The sequence below is a fragment of the Littorina saxatilis genome, linkage group LG4, assembly GCF_037325665.1.
Source record: "Littorina saxatilis isolate snail1 linkage group LG4, US_GU_Lsax_2.0, whole genome shotgun sequence".
NCBI classification, from domain to species: domain Eukaryota; kingdom Metazoa; phylum Mollusca; class Gastropoda; order Littorinimorpha; family Littorinidae; genus Littorina; species Littorina saxatilis.
In genome coordinates, this window is record NC_090248.1 from 62,082,719 (window position 1) to 62,102,589 (window position 19,871).

Here is a 19,871-nt window from a genome sequence, read left to right on the forward strand (position 1 = left end):
TAGGATGTTCTCAAGCGGTGAGTGTTTAAATGAAAGGGTGTCTGTACTGTGTGTAAAAGCCTGACAGTATCTGTGATGGTTTACGGGAGGCTTACTGTGCCTTTAAGAGTGCATGACAGATTTCTGGAAAACAAAAAGCAAACTATAGCGTTTCCTGCAAAGAAAGGACACCCTTGGGACCAGCCCAAAGTGTTCCTACATTGCAGGTAGAGATAATAGAAAAAGGGACAACATACGGTGCCCTTATAAGGGAGGTGTCCTCTCATCAGAGATACCACACAACGCAGGTACCACTGTAGTGTAGAACTAAACAACGAACAAACAAACAAACACACCAACAAATTTAGCCAAAGAAAGATAACTCACAGTGCAAACTTGTACTCCCCCTCCAGGTTGATCTGTTGCTGGAAGACGCCGTGATGGTCCTCCAGCGCCACCTGGTAGCCGCCGATGACGGGCCGCAGCTCTTCCCCATCGTGGATCACCTGCAGGAGGGTGGCGCTGTTCGGACACGACTGCTCGCACACAAAGCGCACACACTGAAACAAAGGTCAAGGTCACAGGAAGGTCACAAGTGTTTGTAGTTCAAATGTTAAAGTCAAAAGGTGCAACTTAAACAGAATTTAAAGATAGTATACCTAAGGTGCCATTTTGGAAAGTTTTCTGGTGATTTGGACCTTATAAAGTTCAAGGGACATTCGCTGTACAGTGGTACCAGAGATGAACGGACACCCTTAGGACCAGCAAAAAATGTCCCTACGTTGCAGGTGGCCTGTCATGACAGATATATTTTGGTAGAGATAATAGACAAAGGGACCTCAGAATGTGTCCTTTCAAGGGAGGTGTCCTCTCATCGGAGGGGCCACACATGGCAGGTACCACTGTACTATAATTTAGAAATACCTGCAATGATTTGCTCAAGACTGCTCCGAAACTATGCCAAATAATTAAATGAACTTTAACCAGAGAACGGTTTGCTTCGCCCAGCTCTCCTGTCAGGAGTCCGGACTTCCAGTCGTCATCATTATTTATTTAGTGTTCATCCATTCATCAAAGCAGATTAAGAACAGAAAATCTAGGAAAACAGTGTCTTCAAAGTGAGGAAGTCTTAAATCGGGGTGTGTGTGTGTGGGGGGGGGGGAGGGGGGTCTTAAAAAGGGGGTTATAATGTACTGGTTAAGCTGTTGTTGCAGTATTTCAAACAGCGGTCATATGGAGGTATGGTATTACAGTGGAACTCCCCTTTTAAGACACCCCCTCCCCCCCACCCCTCAATTTAAAACTTATGACTTTGATTTTTTTAAAGATTTTCTGTTCATAAATCTGTAAAATTTAGCCCTAAATTTAAGACTCCCTCCTTTTTAATACCTTGATTTTTTCAGATTTTTGGAGGTCTTAAAAGGGGGGTTTCATTGTATTTCAGACCGTACGGGGGCTATGTGGCAGTATGGTACGTACTACTCTCCCCCACAGTGCAAACTGTGAACACAGTACCGTCAACTCCAGGCCACAAGACACAGCCACACCCCATCAGGCAAATATCATGACACATCCTCTCCCCCTCTCTCCCACAGCAGGAGTCTGACACTCCAACAAAATGTGGTGATCCTGCCGCAGTAAATGACCCACCCTGTCTAATACTGCAGGCATTTCAACCTCCCCTTCCCTTTCAGGAGCAAAACGCTATCACCAGGGGATCCAATTCATGGGGAACTTTGTGTTGAGGTATTTTCACTGATCATTGCAAATCAATTAGTCTGTGTCATGCCCTGCGGTTTATGGCTGGTGTGATTTTCATGGATCAATAAGCAGATCGGTGAATGAATGAGTGTGTGTGTGTGTGTGTGTGTGTGTGTGTGTGTGAGCGCATGTGTTCATGTGTGTGTGTGTGTGTGTGTGTGAGCGCACGTGTTCGTGTGTGTGTGTGTGTGTGTGTGTGTGTCATGTGTGTGTGTCATGTGTGTGTGTCATGTGTGCGTGCATGTGTGCACACGCACGCAAGCATACACGTGTGCATGTGTATTTCTGTCTGTCTGTATCTTTGTTTGTGGCAGATCAATGTGTGTGACATAAGCAACTTGAGAATCATCATGAGTCTTCAGGTGACACTTGACCCACTGTGGTTACACAGACTCTGTTAGCACCATCTGTCCTCCTGACAGTGTCGAGTTACTCACAGAGCAGACGGCTGTGCAATCACACGGCTAGCCAGTCAATGCCACAGTGAATGGAATAACCTGAAGCAAGGTGTTCAAATCAATAGGCAGCTCGCTTTTCACACAAAAACTTTCCCGTGTAAACGGCCGCACCCCTGTGTGTTCACTTTGCTGCTGGGTGTTTCACAATTGCTGATCCTATTTCTACACTTTCACCAAACCAAACAGTCCGTCTGCCCAGCTCTGAACACAGCCTATCCCAAATGAGACTTTGCTTGACAGAAACACAAGCTGCTGTTTGATTGCTTGCGTAAATGAAGAGCAAAATTGTTCACGAAGAGCAAACTTATTTTGTATCTGGCTGAGAAAAAGCACATGACAAAAGCTTGGCACTGGACGTCACATACAAATTTAGACATTATTGCGAAACTGGCCACATGATTGTAAAGGTGTGACCACTTGGCAAGTCTCTTTAAAAGGACAGTAGCTCTATTGAACGATCAATCCCGTTCCAGAAAAAACGTTTATGAGTGTTTCAGCTTGCAAGAAACTGCAAACTTAAAGCTACTCCACTATGTGTTTTTTCCCCAGTATTAACTTCCCTTTCCTTCATATATATAATAAGTTTTACTGCACATGTACGAAAAGTTCCTAGCATGAATCCCTTTTCTTCTCTTCTTCTACTAATTCATGCACTTGGTCCTTTGTTGTTCAGATTTGGGTTCTCGTCCCCGGATTCATACAGGCGTTTGAAACATCTACCTCATTAAAACTAGCCTAAAATAAAAACTCTGCTCAAAGGCGTACCTGGCAGCAACGAACACAAAGGTATAAATACCCAAAATGGAAGAAAAATCAGCTGCATGACAGCAATGTTTACAGACTCAGCAGACAGACGGACAGACAGACAGAGAGACAGTCAGACAGACAGACAGACAGACAAACAGACAGACAGACAGACAAACAGACAGTCAGACAGACAGACACTCAAGTCTCACCTGGCCTTCCGTGATGGAGACTTCTTGTATGTTAAATCCATCACCTGATATCCGTACTTCTGTATCTTCATAGCCATCTGCAAGGGAAAATTAGTAAAAGATGAATATATGACTAAAAACATGTATCATCCATAACGCAAAGTGCATCACTGAACTTGAAAAACTACTCTGAAATACATTTGATAAAATTAAAAGACAAAAATTTCATCATCAGCTACTACCTTCCAATTATCACTATTAGTATTAGTAATTACCCTAAACACACACACACACATCCCCCCCTTCTCAACCTACATGCCAGAGCAGGGATCGAGTGGGGAGGTCAGTGCAGTTGCTATGGTTTTTAAAATGAAACAATGCACAAGGTTACCTGCCGCCCCCCCAAAAAAGTCACCATGCATCAAGCATGTAACATTATAACGCACACACACACACACACGAAATTTGAGGGTTTTGTGCACTCTGTTACATGTAACTGTCTCAGTACATGGCTAATGCGTCAGGTCTGAACAGTATTAAATAAATGTCAAGCCCGGCTGCAAAGTATAGCACGCATACACACGATCTTTGCACCTGGATGGGAAGTGAAACTTCATGAAACTTTTTGTTTGGGGTTCAGTTCGCTTTGTTAAAGTTTTTACAAAGTCTCACGTTATTCTGAGTCATAAAATATCTGATATATATATAGACAACAATGGACAAGAAAAAAGGTAATGTTAAACTTTAGCGTGTTAAATTCCTAGCTCAGATTGAATCCAGTGGCATTCTTTACTTATTTTTGATTCAAGTCCCTGTAATCTAGCCAAAGAACTGCATTTGTCTTGAAATTAGTTGACAGATTGAGCTCTAAACTTAAGCATAATTAATCAATTTGGTTGTTTGATCGACGAAAATGATGCGAAAATGCATACATTGTCAACCAAGGGACATCACTTACACGACAGAGTTGCCTCCCCTGTCGGCATACACGGATAATTCCTTCTTTGGCGCATGTAATTGTAAACGAAATGCATTCGTACAGTTCATTCCGTGACTTCAAAGGGATTTAAAATGACTTGTTATGGTTTCAAGTGCAGGTGCATCTGAATTATGAGCTATGAATTTAACACGCTAAAGTTCAACATTACCGAAAAAAACATGTTTTACTGCCCTGGACATGAAAATGAAAGTAGAAATCTACCCCGGTTCTTTCAAATCAAGCTCCTAGTTCCCAGATACGACATCAAGCGAACAGTCATTACCCCAAGTTGAACATCTGAAAGACGTTTGGTTCACCTGTAAAGATTACGATCAACATTTCTTCCCAAAACCACTTTTATCCTTGCTCCAACCGACGCCATCTTGGTTGTCAGGCTAGTTATCAGACAGAATGACGAACGCGCTATTCAGCAACTCCACAGAGTCGGAATCACGCCGCCTGCACGACCTTTGACATTACCTCCCCCTTCCACCAGAACCCACCCCTCTCCCACTCACCCCATCAAAAACATGCAGCTGTATCTTCCATGAATACTGACACGCAAACCATTTTGACTGAGCCCGGAAACTGATGCAAAAACACGAAAACTGACACAACTTCAAAACTTCAAAACTGAAACAAAAACATATAGGCCTACGTAAACAAACCTGACCGGCTTGCGCTTCAAGTTGACTCGGTCACTGACTTCACGTGCAACTAACTTATCCGACTGAGAGTGCCACCAGGGAAATTACGCCTGCTTCAAACCAGAGATCGTGTATCTCTGTTCAAACACAAGTCAGGCACGAACTGCAAAGGGGGCAGCGCGGGGGGGTCGGTGACAACACTGAGCCTCTAGTGAATGAGGGCGTGGCCGGGGGCCGGAGATGGTGGCCGCGGATCCAAGACATATCACCCGGCCTGAATCAGGTCAGCTATTAATATCTGTCTTTCAAAGAAACTAAGTTACCATACGAATAGTATCGGGAACACCTCAATACTAGGGAGATTCAAAAGACAGCACGTTTCGTTTTGCAGCTCGTTTCGTTTGGTGAATGAGTCACCCCGCGAAACGGAACGTGAAACGAGACGGCATAGGCCGCAGACAAGATTTAGATGTATTCACGTTTCGTTTCGGAATGAAGGAAGGGCAATAAATCTTCAAGTGAAATTATCACGTCTGTCCTCGATCAGAATGGGAAAAAAAACCCTAGGAGGTGGTCCAGAATCGGGCATACTTTGATTATTTTCAGTCCAAATAAATCACACAGACTTTGTTTATACAAAATCACATACGAAGCCAGAATAAAAATTCGATGCGATGACCTACTTCTGCTTCGCCATTTGCTTTCTCACCATGAAGTTGGATAAATGTACCAGGATCAGCACCCTTCAAAATATTTCAGTTCACAACAGTTGTCTACCTCCAATGAACACATTCTCAGCGCTGAAAGACTGTGAAAGGGTTGATGAATCTAGCAATGCATAAAATGGCCAACAAATAAAACTGTTAGTGTGCAAAAATACTCACAAAAGTTGACGAAATATTGTTCGTTTTTTGGGGGTGGAAAACGTGACTGCGTTTTGACGTTCCACGTTCCGTTTCAGTTGACCTTCACCTTTCCAGCGAGAGACCCCCGAAATGATGACGTTTACCACAACTTCAAAACGAAACGTCCCGACGTTTCGTTTATTAAATCTCCCTACTGACTTGAAAGCCGGTTTCCTGTTCTGTTTTGTGTTAGTCATGTATGTGTGAAGTGTGTGTATGGGGCGGGGGGGGGGGGGGGTGCGTGCACACGGTGAGTGCGTTTGTGCGTGTGCGGGAAGGGTGTGTGGGGGTGGTGCAGGGACGAACCTGGACATGATGTGTGTGTGTTAGAGAAAGTCAGTGAGAGAGAGGGGGTGGAGAGAGAGGGGGGCGGAGAAAAGCCTGAGAGAGAGAGAGAGAGAGAGAGTGAGAGAGAGGGGGTGGAGAGAGAGGGGGGCGGAGAAAAGAGAGAGAGAGAGAGAGAGAGAGAGAGAGAGAGAGAGAGAGAGAGAGGAATTCCGAGACTTACCCATGTTAAACCTGGAGGCGCGCGCCATGGACATGTGACCGGACGACTTGAGACTGGAATGCTGACTCATCTTGCTGCGAGGCGGTGACCTTGGCCCTGACCCCGCGTGGGACATGGCCGCCGAGGACTGGGCAGCGAAGCGAGGGTCAGCATCCTCCACCTCCCCGTCCTTTGACGCTCCGGACCCCATGGTGCTGCTGGACGGTGGCTCGGAGCCGCTGAAGGTGACCTTGCGCTCTGCGGAGTCACGTTTGCTGCGGTGCTGTCTTCTTTTACTCCGGGCTACTGCAGCATCGGTAGAGTCTGCTGAAGATCGAGAATTGACACTAGATACACTTTCCCCTCTGCCTTTGGCTTGGGCTGGGGGTTGTGGAGGTGGGTATGGCTCTTTGGGTCGTTCTGGGCGAGGTGTGTCCTTTGCTGGATCGGAGTCGTTTGTCTCCGGGACAGCAACCCTAGCAGTTTCCTCTTCGGTTGTCTGTTTTCGACTCTCGATCTCACTGACTGGATGTTCTGAATGAACGGCTGTGCGATCCTGATGGTCTGTTTCTGCTACCTTATCTTGAGTAGATTCAGGACTTGGACCTCTGTCTGGCTCAAGCTCTTCACTTGTTGTAGGATCTTGTCCGCCAGCGTCTAAAGGCTCAGCAGACTTGTCTGAATCTTCTGCACCGGATTCAGTAAGCTCACCCTCGGCAGGTTTGGCAACTTGGCTGGGACTGTGCGAATCTTCAGAGAAGACTTTGATAGCCTTGGCAATGGACTCCTGAACTATGAGAGAGCTAGCTTGTTGGAGGTCAAAAGACTCTTCACTCTCGAGAACCTTATCTGATTCAGCTTCTGGGTGTTCTTGTGTTACAAGTTCTGGAGGCGCTTCAGGTTCTGGCTCTGGAGATACCTCAAGTTGATGTTCTGTGGCTTTGCTGGCTTCGCCGGCCTGGTCTTTGCTTTGTTGTTCAGTGCTGTCTGCAGCGCTTTTAATCCGAGCAACAGTCGCTGTGTCTTCAGGTAAACTGTTGTCCTCTACTTTAGAATCTTCAGGAGCGTGACTATCACAGATTGTGTCTTGTCCTTCTGTGTCTTTTGCTTCAGAGCCGTTCTCTGTTCGTTCTGTGTTGTCACTGGGTGAAGGTGGATCGTCCTCTGTGTGCTCAGTACCAGGAAGAGTTGTTTCCTCTTGATCTGGGAGTTCACTTTTCAACGTCACTTCACTTTCCTCAGCGACTTGTTGTGGGTCTGTGTCAGCTACTACAGGCCCTTGCGGAGGTTCTTCAGCTTCCTCTGACTTTGGTTCCGCAGAATCTGAAGATGGCTCTGGAACTGGAACTGACTCCTGTTCAACAGAGACTTGGTTGGAAGGGCTAGTATCCTTTTCGGTTTCAGGCTGTGCTTCTGAAGAACTTTCTTTTACTCCCTGTTCTTCACACAGAACCTTCTCCTCGGGAACAACACTGTTATCAGCTTCGGCTTCTACAGCTGCGTCTAGTGGCTTGGGGGCAGTGTCTTTGTTCTCTGTGACAGGTTCACTGGTGTTACTTTCTAATCCACTTGGCTGTTCGTCGTCTGCTTCTTCCTCTACAACTGCGTCTAGTGGCTTGGGGGCAGTGTCTTTGTTCTCTGTGACAGGTTCACCAGTGTTACTTACTAATCCACTTGGCTGTTTGTCGTCTGCTGGCGGAGTAGCCGGGTCTGCAGATTCACCAACTTTGGATGAGTTGGGATCAGATTCAGCAGGTTGTTGAAATTGTGTTGCTGCCTCTGGTGACTCTGCTGACTCGACAGGTGATGGGTCGGCGTCTTCCTGGGGTTGAACAGACTGGGTATCAGCTGTTACTGGTGCCCTGGTGTCCTGAGGATCGTGGCCGTTTAACTCGTCACTGCCTGTTACTGGTGCCCTGGTGTCCTGAGGATCGTGGTCGTCTAACTCGTCACTGCCTGTTACTGGTGCCCTGGTGTCCTGAGGATCGTGGCCGTTTAACTCGTCACTGCCTGCTGCTGGCTCTTCGGGTTTGCGACCTTCTAATTCCTCATTGTCGCGTTTGTCACTGTTTGGTTTACTGTTGTCTAGATCGTCACTCCTGTTGGTTTTGTCGGCTGTCTCTGACGCGTCACACTCGGCTCCTACCACAACACGATCATGTAAACCAACACTTTCTGCTAATCCTTCTGCCGTCTGTTCTTCCGACTGTCCTTCTTGGTTCTTCTCTCCCTCAGCTGTGGCTGTGTGTGTGTTTTCCCTGGCGACGCGTGGGTCGCTCTCGTGGTCAGTATGGTCACTAACTACAACAGCACTGTCCGCAGCGTCCTTCACATCCTCGCCACCGGTATCCCTGACACTTTGGCTCTGCTGGGAGAGGGTGGTCTGCACAGACGGTGATTCTAGCTGGTGAGGGCTGGACTGGGTTGGGGCGGTGTCAGCTTGTGTCTCTGTGGCTTCCTCATCTTTCTCTGCTGTCTGTGCGGCATCTCCTGCACACACAAATACATCTTTCAAATGAAACAATAACATTATCTATACAATTAATATTATTAATATAATTCTTTATCATAATGTATTGAAATGAAAAAATAACATTATGTATACAATTAAAATTATTAATATAATTCTTTATTATAATGTATTGATATGAACTAATAACTTTATTTATTGAATTAATAGTATTAATATAATTCTGCATTATAAGTGTTTGTCTGTTTGTCCGCTTAAAAGACCGCTGGGTCGAAGATCGGTGAATGTGACGTTTTGTTTTGCTATATATTTAACGTTCCAATAACATAACGCTCTTGGTTTTTTTAATTCTGAAACAATAACATGCAGCAAGGACCAATGGAGAATCAGAATTAGAATAAATCTGCATGCACCCAGTCAGGCGTACGTATTAACATTCAAGAACACACTCGCACGATCGCACACACTACTGGAAGGCGCAGAGAGAGAAGTTCCCATAACGCAATTGGAGTTTTGTCTTTCAAACACACACACACACACAGACACGCGCGCGAGAAGAAGGACGAGACAGAAAGAGCAGAAAAACATACAAGAGAAGAAATTCATCTGATCAGAAAAAGCGGACCCATAACACGGACCCATAACACTAACTCTTTGTCATTCGTACTAGTCGGGATATTCAGTTAATAAGAAGTGGTTGTGCAAAAGCTAGCAAAGAACACATCCTGATCGTCATCATGTACAAGTAACAGATACCATCAGAGAATACAAAACGTAAAGATACAGTGACAGACACAACGTAAAGATACAGTGACAGACACAACGTAAAGATACAGTGACAGACACAACGTAAAGATACAGTGACAGACACAACGTAAAGATACAGTGACAGACACAACGTAAAGATACAGTGACAGACACAACGTAAAGATACAGTGACAGACACAACGTAAAGATACAGTGACAGACACAACGTAAAGATACAGTGACAGACACAACGTAAAGATACAGTGACAGACACAACGTAAAGATACAGTGACAGACACAACGTAAAGATACAGTGACAGACACAACGTAAAGATACAGTGACAGACACAACGTAAAGATACAGTGACAGACACAACGTAAAGATACAGTGACAGACACACAAAAAACAATCCCACAGTTGTAGGTGTTTAGAGGTATTTTTCAAACTCTGTTTTATCTACACGATTTTGTCTTAAATATCTCAGCTAAACTGACCAAATCGAATCGAATAAAAAAAATACCTGACAACGGTAGAAAGCACCGGCTCAATCCTGACTACCAGAGTGTACTGCTGACCAAACTTTCCCCTCGCAGTCACACAACACTGACCAGCAGTCACATAGAAACACCACCCACACACCCACACCTACCCCCCACCCCTCCCACATCATAGATGTACACTTACACGATTTCGCACAACTCGGCTTCTGAAGGGATAAACAACCACAGCCTGAACGCACGGCGTGAACACACATTCTTAACTCCCAGTAGCCTTCGCTGAGTAGCAGACAAACAGACCGCTCGGGTAGAATGGGGTATGTGGTCAATAATCGGGTGTTTGATCAGCCTTGCTGTGGGCCCTTATGGTCAACACGAAGTTAATGTTCTCGGCAGCCTTTTTCACCATGTAGTTTATGTAAAAAAAATTCAGGTGAAAACATTCTGGGATGAAAGGTTTTGTTCTCTTTGTTCTCTGAATGTCTCTGTCTGTCTCTGTCCGTCTGTCTCTGTCCGTCTGTCTCTGTCCGTCTGTCTCTGTCCGTCTGTCTCTGTCCGTCTGTCTCTGTCCGTCTGTCTCTGTCCGTCTGTCTCTGTCCGTCTGTCTCTGTCCGTCTGTCTCTGTCCGTCTGTCTCTGTCCGTCTGTCTCTGTCCGTCTGTCTCTGTCCGTCTGTCTATCTCTGTCCGTCTGTCTCTGTCCGTCTGTCTCTGTCCGTCTGTCTCTGACTGTCTGTCTGTTTGTCTGTCTCTGTCCGTCTGTCTATGTCCGTCTGTCTCTGTCCGTCTGTCTCTGTCCGTCTGTCTATCTCTGTCCGTCTGTCTCTGTCCGTCTGTCTCTGTCTGTCTCTCTGTCTGTCTGTCTCTGTCCGTCTGTCTCTGTCCATCTGTCTCTGTCCGTCTGTCTCTGTCCGTCTGTCTCTGTCCGTCTGTCTCTGTCCGTCTGTCTATCTCTGTCCGTCTGTCTCTGTCCGTCTGTCTCTGTATGTCTGTCTGTCTGTCTGTCTCTGTCCGTCTGTCTCTGTCCATCTGTCTCTGTCCGTCTGTCTCTGTCCGTCTGTCTCTGTCCGTCTGTCTCTGTCCGTCTGTCTCTGTCCGTCTGTCTATCTCTGTCCGTCTGTCTCTGTCCGTCTGTCTCTGTCCGTCTGTCTCTGTCTGTCTGTCTGTGTCCGTCTGTCTCTGTCCGTCTGTCTCTGTCCGTCTGTCTCTGTCCGTCTGTCTCTGTCCGTCTGTCTCTGTCCGTCTGTCTCTGTCCGTCTGTCTGTCTTTGTTTGTGTGTGTGTGTGTGTGTGTGTGTGTGTGTGTCTGTCTGTCTGCGTGTGTGTGTGTGTGTGCGTGCGCATATGCCGGTGTTTGTGTGTGCTTCTCTCTCTCTCTCTCTCTCTCTCTCTCTCTCTCTCTCTCTCTCTCTCTCTCTCTCTCACTCTCTCTCTCTCTCTCTCTCTCTCTTTACGTTTTTTAAATCGATATGACACATGAAACTGAATGGAATTGCTAGTTTTAGAATGAACATGTGAGACTTATACTGCCTCTAAAATTCCGTTACCTTTTAGTTCCGATCGTTTTATCGAACTGTGCATGCAAAATCGATTAATTCTGTTTGTCAGAGGAAAATTATCTAATGCAGTTGTTTTAATTTCTTTCAGCTAGTCCGACCAACGTACATACTTTTCATTCCGCTGTAGGCAAGGTGTTCGCACAGGCACTGCAGGCCTGAAAGTGGCGAGTATTTTACTCGCCATGGCGAGTAGAAACATGTAATTGGCGAGTATAAATATGCATCTACTCGCCAAATGCGAGTAAAGTTGCTGAAACAAATTGTTGGTTTGGCTAGTATAAGTAGCAAAGTTTGCTAGTACATTTTCAGAATTACTAGCCAAAGGCGAGTACACCATTTGTTGGACTTTCAGGGCTGCACTGAACGGAAGTGATTAACTGTCCCGCCCCTGTACACTGTTTTTTTGCCACAGCACTCAGAATACTGTTCTCTTAAAATGTATTTTGCTTTGGAATGTGTGAGTTGTTTTCAAGTACTTAAGTGAGTAAGTAGGTGAAAAAATAATCCCATTCTGTGGTGAAAATTAAGTCGTCTGAAAAGAAAATTCGGAAATCGATTTTTTCCCACACATATGTGAAATGTCATCGACCCTTTTGAAAATAAAAGCACTACTAGACAACCTCTATCCCCTCCAACTCAGCCACTCCACCACCACCCCCCCCCCCTACACACACACCCCACCTCCTCCGGCCTACCCGACAAAAGCTGTCCCTTTAAACAAGCATGCAAGGTCTTGTTGTAGTAAATCGTGCGCCTGTCTTGCAAGGTTTTAACTAAGGCATGAAGAATTGTGACTTATCAACAGTCAGCTGGCATGGAGCCAGAGCGAAGGAGTGACGGGCAGGTAACGTATAGGTATACAGGTAATGTGTTAGTGACGAGGGGAGAGCTGGGCACTCACTGGCATTACCAAACTGTTCACCCACTGTTCAACTCCACCGACTACAAGCACCTACATGTAAACGCAAAGTGCGACAGAGTGCTTTTCGCCAGAGCGCGGCGATAAACGACGAGGAGTTGTGGGTTTTTCTGTCAAAATGACGACAGATTTAGTTCCATGTGTCATGAGAGTAACTAAATTAACATGTACATGTAGACCACGTTAATAGGATAACCCCCAAACACACACCACACACACACACACACACACAGACACACACACAGACACACACACAGACACACACACAGACACACACACACACACACATTTTAAGAGATTTAAGAATACCTAACGAGATAACAATAAATTTGATTCTATACACCATTAATTTTATTGTCAGTTTTCTTGCCGTGCACAAAGTTTCCGACAAAACCATTGCAAAGTTGTGTGCTTGTATTAATAAAAGACACAGAGTAGAGCTCAGATTTCTTTAAAAAAATATTTGTTAATGGCATAAAGCCAAAAGCATACAGTAATCTGAGGTGACATACTAAAGACAGACAATATGTATTAGGTGATCGAGTTTGTGATCACCAGTTCGGGAGAGCAGTGCCTAGAAACTTCAACTCTCCCCGACAAGATTTCACAATTCGGCTACACAGGGAAACTCATTTGACTTTTTAATTTCAAAATTAAACGAAATAACCAACACCAGAAATATCTACAGTTTACCGCCATAAGAAAAATGTTCTCAAACCGCGCTGACAAAAAGATCGAAACAAATTCTCGCCGAGATTACTGAGGTCACGGACTGAGGAATGAGTTTGGCAGAGAGACTGATCTAGGGGGATTTATAACACCTTGCCGAACCGTAAATCCTTTGTTCGTGCCGCGGGTTGTTGTTACCTGAACCTAGGCTTTGTGAAACTTACTTGGTGGTTGATTTGTTTACCTTTGTTACCCCCCCCCCCCCCCCATTGTTCATTTCCTTACAATGTTGAGTTCACCTTTGTTTCGGTGAAAGTGTCAAAGATCAAAAGACGAGACAAAGTTTAAATGTATTGCTTTTTCCGGATTGGCGGGCGAAATGATTAATAACACTCTGGTGTGTATAGCCCATCACAAATTTTATACCCCCAATTTTGTGCTTTGAGCGTCTGTGATGCAAAAGCAATATCCTCTCTCTCTCTCTCACTCGCTCCCTCCCTTTCTTTCTCTCTCTCACTTTCTCTCTCTCACTCTCTCTCTCTCTCTCTCTCTGCGCGCACGAACACACACACACACACACCTTTAATACATTCCCACATCAAACGCTTATTGCAAACAACTCAGTCAACAACTTCGCTACCCACTCAGTGAAAAACGCACAACACAGCAACCACACACAACACTGCACGTTGTTGAAGGGAGAAAATAAAGTGTCCTGGCTATGATTAAGCGGCGATAGAGGGGTGAGAGTAGCCAGGTTATCGAAGTGGGGTTCGATGCGAAGAAAAGAGGAATTAGAGAGCGCGCATTTCTGGCTTACACTGTCGCATTTATCACACTGAGCTTGGCCGTGAAACGTGGTTATGTGCTGAATCAATGCAGTTCAAGGCGTTCGCCTGTTATGTCACTGTCAGGCCAGCGCTGGAATGAAGCACAGTGGCGAAAAAATGAACTAAGTAAGATTAATCACAGTTTTTAGCCTCCAAAAGCTAGAATAGCTTTTACAGACTGAGAGAGAGAGAGAGAGAGAGAGAGAGAGAGAGAGAGAGAGAGAGAGAGAGAGAGAGAGAGAGAGAGAGAGAGAGGGGGGAGGGCGAGAGTGAGTGAGTGAGTAAGTGTGAGAGAGAAAGAGAGAGAGAGAGACAGAGACAGAGAGAGAATGCGTGTGTGTGTGTGTGTGTGTGTGTGTGTGTGTGTGTGTGTGTGCATGTGTGTGTGTGTTTCTTACTGTGTGTTCAAATTTTGTATCTGCATACCTTTTTGACCATGTCTGATAAAAAAAAATAAAAAATCGCACGCGTATCCTATGAGTTCAAGCGAAAGCAGGCGTGAGCGTGTCTCAACGCGTCATGGCCTGTTTATGTCCTAGTGTGCGTATCAATTGCACGAGCAATCAATATATCACCGCCCCGTGACGTAACCTGATCGACAGTGTGTGCAAGCCCTCGTGCAACCCGTCGTCCTGTCGTCTCTGATCGCTGTCTGCTTACAATTTCACACTCAGTTATAATGCTGCGCGGTGTCTTTTTCTGCCTGATTCTCTTTGAGTGTGTGTGTGTGTGTGTGTGTCAGTGTGTGTGTGTGTGTGTGTGTGTGTGTGTGTGTGTCTCTCTCTCTCTCTATCTCTCTTTCTCCCTCTCTCTCTCTCTCTCTCTCTCTCTCTCTCTCTCTCTCTCTCTCTCTCTGTGCAAATCAAGAAAGTTAGCAAAGATTCATGTATTTAGTGCCTTTGATTCATTTAGGTTTAACATTTTTACTTTATTGATAAAAGATTTGCCTTTCAGATTGTTTCTGTCAATGTTTGTTGTCCTTTTCATGTTCACAGATAAACGCCTTTGTCCGGATCGGAATAAACACACACCCTCACCGTACAGGCGGCTTTATGCGCACACCTGGGTAATCTCATTTCTTTCCGCCTCGCCTCTCACTAGTCCCAAATGAAGTGCTTTAAATGTCGCAACCCAAAACTATCATTCCACTGTCTACATAGCCTACGCCCGCGTGTTTAAACGGAAAATTGTATGCTTCGGTATCGGAGGAAGCGCTATTTATACACACAGACACACACCGGCAGTTTTTTAAACACAGTATCATTGGTCTACAGGTGATCTTATCTACCTGCGGATCGTGGGATCGGACGGGCTTCGATACTTGCGAACGCTCAAGCTGTCATTGATGATACGATCGCATTCCAGCACCACAGGCTCTGGGAATTTTTTCTTTACATTCAATGCAGTTTTCACCAATGAAGGTAAAAATAGAATACAGACTAGCTTGAACCCAACCAATTCCATGTGTGTACTTGCGTTTTTCTCGAATAGCAATAGCAACTGAAGAGACGATGGCATAAAATAAAATAGCTCAGCGCTGACAGTCTACAGAATGGTGCTCTGGCCTTTGGCTAGTACTTCTCATAATTTTACAAGCCAGAGAGCAAATTTGAGTATTTTTACTCGCCAAACCAACCATTTGTTTCAGCAACTTTACTCGCATTTGGCGAGTAGATTAACATTTCTACTCGCCATTTACATGTTTCTACTCGCCATGGCGAGTAAAATACTCGCCACTTTCAGGCCTGCCAGCTCTCAGTCAATTCTATCCTCTTTTCCTAAAAAAACCACCAACAGCGCCTTCTCAGAAACTTGAAACTGTTTAATAAGCGCCTTTGGAACGGACTGCTGAAAAGAAGAGCCAGTGAGTGCAAGCCTGTGTCAACACATACATATCGGCTTGATCAGACAGGAACTTTAAACACACACAACTTCCACACTGTGCACACACTTTTCTCGGAACTTGAATAGCGTCAATATCATTCGTCTCCTGCAGTCCTTCAATCGTTCGTCTTTTGCTAAGCAGATTTCGCACCGCCTCAATAAACGGTAAAGGATTACGTTCAGCACAGTGAGGTGCATGCAAAGAGTATATTTACCGTATCGACTGGTGCTTTGTCAGCGTGCTTGCGTCTCCGTGTGTGTCTGTTTTTGTCCCTTTGTTGACGCTCCTATTAGCAGCGGAGAGTCTTAAGGGACAGCTAAACACGGTTGACAATGGCTGTCTTAATTATGATTTTCATAACAGTTATTGAAGAATTAATTACAGATTTGTTTATTTCCAGGTGCTTGGATTGTCACACTTTTTCCGTTCATCCTGAATTTTCTGTTTCTACTCAAATAATGGTATAGGAAGTTGACTTTTAACCACTCATTTTTTCTCGCTTTGCAAGACGAATGTGATTTAAGCCAACAAACTGCATGTACAGGCGGAAAAATAGAATAACATGTCTGATATGACCTGGCGAGGAATCCAGAATGCACGACCAAGTTGACATAGTTATAGCGGGTGAACCCTTAACACTTTGCAAGTAAAGGTTCATCATACTATGTGCCGTGAAAAAAGTTAAAGATGTAATGTCAGTCGCAACTGTCACGAAAACATTCTGGTCGTAATTACAAATCGTGTGATAATTGTGTTTGATAAGCCTGTCTTACACTGTGCCGAATATCCTTACGAATATGAAAATGTTGTATTTGGCCAAAAAAGAGACGAATGGACAGGGAAAAACAGAAGAAAAATCGAAGGCTTACGAATCCTTGCGAATGTCATACGAATGGTTGTGACTGCTTGCGAATATCTACCGATCATTGCGATTGTATACGAATCCATATACGGATCTATTACGAACGTTGCGAGTGGCCTTGCGAGTGTTGCGAGTGCTTGCAAACATTTTACGAATAAAGCGATTATGCAATTCGCATTGTTCGTAATACTGCTCTTACGCTGTGCCGAATTTCCCTTGCGAATAGAATTCACCAATAATTCATAATGATCGGGACATGGTCGCAAGACATTCGTAAATGTTCTTAACCATTCGCCACCATTCGTCTCTTGTTGCGAATATTAGCAACATGCTCCTAATATTCGCAAGGAATGCATATTCTTCAGTATTCGCAAGCCATTCGTAATCAACGTAAAGGTATTCGTAGCGCTCGCAAGGCGTTCGCAATGATCGGTACACATTCGCAAGCACTCGCAACTATTCGTAAGACATTCGCAAGAAATGTGTATATGAACATGTTGTATTTGGCCAAAAAAAGAGACTAATGGACAGGAAAAATATTGACCATTCGAAGCTTTACGAATCCTTGCGAATGTCTTACGAATGGTTGCGAGTGCTTGCGAATGTCTACTGATCATTGCGAATGCATACGAATCTATATTCGCAAGGATATTCGGCACAGTGTAAGACAGGCATAACGAATGTTTGCGAATGCCTTGCGAGCCTGAAGAATACATTGCGATGATTACGAATGTTCGCAAGGATATTCGGCACAGTGTGAGACAGGCATAACGAATGGTTGCGAATGCCTTGCGAGCGTTACGAATACATTGCGATGATTACGAATGTCTTGCGAAATCTTACAAGTACGTTGCAAAAAAGTTAAGAATATGACTTCTTTGCGAATATTAGGAACATGTTGCTATGTTCAAAACAAGAGACGAATGGTGGCGACTGGTTAAGAACATTTACGAATGTCTTGCGACCATGTCCCGATCATTGTGAATTATTGGAAAATGCTATTCGCAAGGGCAATTCGGCACAGTGTAAGAGTAGCTATACGGACCTGATCATACCAAAAACATGCAGGATCAATAGGATCACTGTATTGTCAGGGTACAGCAATGCGTGTTACCAGACATATTCTGGACAGCACATAACATTGACATAAACCTTTCAACTAGGTGTTCACTTCATTGATCGACGATTCTAGGGTGATCCAACGCTCTTTGCAATGCTTTGTGCACAATCGTTAACTCATCGTTTTATGGAATGCTTCCTGCCTAATCATACATTTGTATGCGCACACCAACAGTAATTAACGCTGATGTCACATCATTGATCATTTTGTGTTTACTCTGACATCCCAATCCCTATCATTTGCCTCGCCGCAACAAAACAGAAATCAGAGGGATGTAATTATTAACTTAAAACCCAGTTTCCATAGTAACAATTGACAAGTATGTCTAAAGCTAAAGCGGGTTTCTTCAGTCACTGATACGGAGAAAATTACTTTTACACCATGATGGGAAGCTAGAACTTGTTTTTCATTTCTTTGGTGGACGGGAAAATATGATGGGGATGATAATTAAACTGTGTGTTTTCATGCCGCTGTGCATTAGAATAAGGCGGGAAGATGGGCGGTGTAAGAGGGGGTTCCAGGTAAGCAATGATGGAAATATGACCCCTGCTAGAGAGCGGCTGACCCAGTCTCGATCGGTGTTTGTCTTCCACAGTTGTGTCATCGTGCATTTATGGTTCTTAGAAAAGTGATTTAAGATGAACATATTATTTTCGTTCTAAGGCCGGACTTCGGTATTGCATTTCAACTTGGTGGCTTAAAAATTAATAATGACTTTGGTCATTAAAAATCTGAAAATTGTAATAAATTTTTGTTTATATAAAACTATCCAAATTTACGTTCATCTTATTCTACATCATTTCCTGATTCCAAAAACATATAAATATGTTATATTTGGATTAAAAACAAGCTCTAAAAATTAAAAATATAAAAATTATGATCAAAATTAAATTTCCGAAATCGATTTAAAAAACAATTTCATTTTATTCCTTGTCGGTTCTTGATTCCAAAAACATATAGATATGATATGATTGGATTAAAAACACGCTCAGAACGTTAAAACGAAGAGAGGCACAGAAAAGCGTGCTATGCAGCACAGCGAAACCACTACCGCGCTGAACAGGCTCGTCAGTTTCACTCCGTTATGCACAAGCGGCGGACTGCGGTCATTGTGAAAAAATGCAGTGCGTTCAGTTTCATTCTGCAAGTTCCACAGCTTGACTAAATGTAGTAATTTCGCCTTACGCGACTTGTTTGTTTTTGTCGCCGTCATTGTTTTACTCTTTTCCCCTCAAAACAAAACATGCAAATAGAATTCAGCACAGACCGCTCTCCGTGTGGCCAGGCAGCAGTTTAACAGTGGGAAATGTATTCTGTGATCACTACATACAATCAAAGCGGGGGAAAGACAGTTACGGCAAAATAACTGCCTCGTATTGTTTGATGAGAAATGTGATTCCAAGCCAACCTTTGTTGTGAAGTTTGGAGTGCCAGAACGAATTTTAAGACACGATTCGAGTTGAGACAGGGGCATGCTTAGTCACTAAGGGCGGTTCCAGGTGAAATGCTGTACAGTACAACAATAGTCTGCATAATCAAGTTAGCGCAAACAGACACAACATTTTGCGTTCAGGTCGCAACAACCTGGCTTTCTCCCGCCTCGTCTTCGGCTGGGGGGTGGCTGGGGAGAAAGAGGGGGGACGGAGGGGGAGGGGTGACGGAAGGGGAGGGGAGGCATGGTAATTATATATGCCGTAATCTATCCAAGGACACCTTTCGTGATTTGCAAATACTGCAAAGATCATCTAGTTCGAAATGGACTGTTTGGATTCAACATCTACCCCACAATCGGAGTATGGGTGCCTTAAATGGCGGGGAAAAACACTTGTGTTTATGATGTGTGCTACTTTTGCTTGTAGAATGATGTACAGTGTTCAAAACTGGTTACAGAAAGGGTTTTCAAAAGTGGAACACTTCATTTTAGAGTGTAAATGTACGTGTTATGTTTACCCTGAAAATGTGCTAAAAATTAAAGAAAATCGGCCCGGTTTAAGAAAATTAGGTCATAAATGTGTTCAAGCTTTGTGAAGACCAGTGCGACCTGTCTCGGTTTTCGAGTTTCGGCTAGCCAAGCCTCATTAGTCTCGATGATGACTCATGCCGGGTTTTCAGTGTCGATCGTTTAGTTTCAGGCCGACAGATTGACAAAATGTTTTGATATCGC

At 44.3% G+C, this 19,871-nt stretch overlaps 1 protein-coding gene across 3 annotated transcripts in view; it reads right to left on the bottom strand.

Moving 5' to 3' along the window:
• Window positions 1–19,871, bottom strand: part of LOC138965301 (uncharacterized) — a 148,853-nt gene that overhangs the window by 124,015 nt on the left and 4,967 nt on the right. For all 3 annotated transcript variants that reach the window (XM_070337428.1, XM_070337427.1, XM_070337426.1), the window contains exons 2-4: window positions 6,173–8,641; window positions 3,155–3,231; window positions 367–539 (exon numbers count right to left, since the gene is read on the bottom strand). In XM_070337428.1, the coding sequence (XP_070193529.1) occupies window positions 367–539; window positions 3,155–3,231; window positions 6,173–8,641 (2,719 nt within the window). The remainder of the gene's footprint in view (window positions 1–366; window positions 540–3,154; window positions 3,232–6,172; window positions 8,642–19,871) is intronic.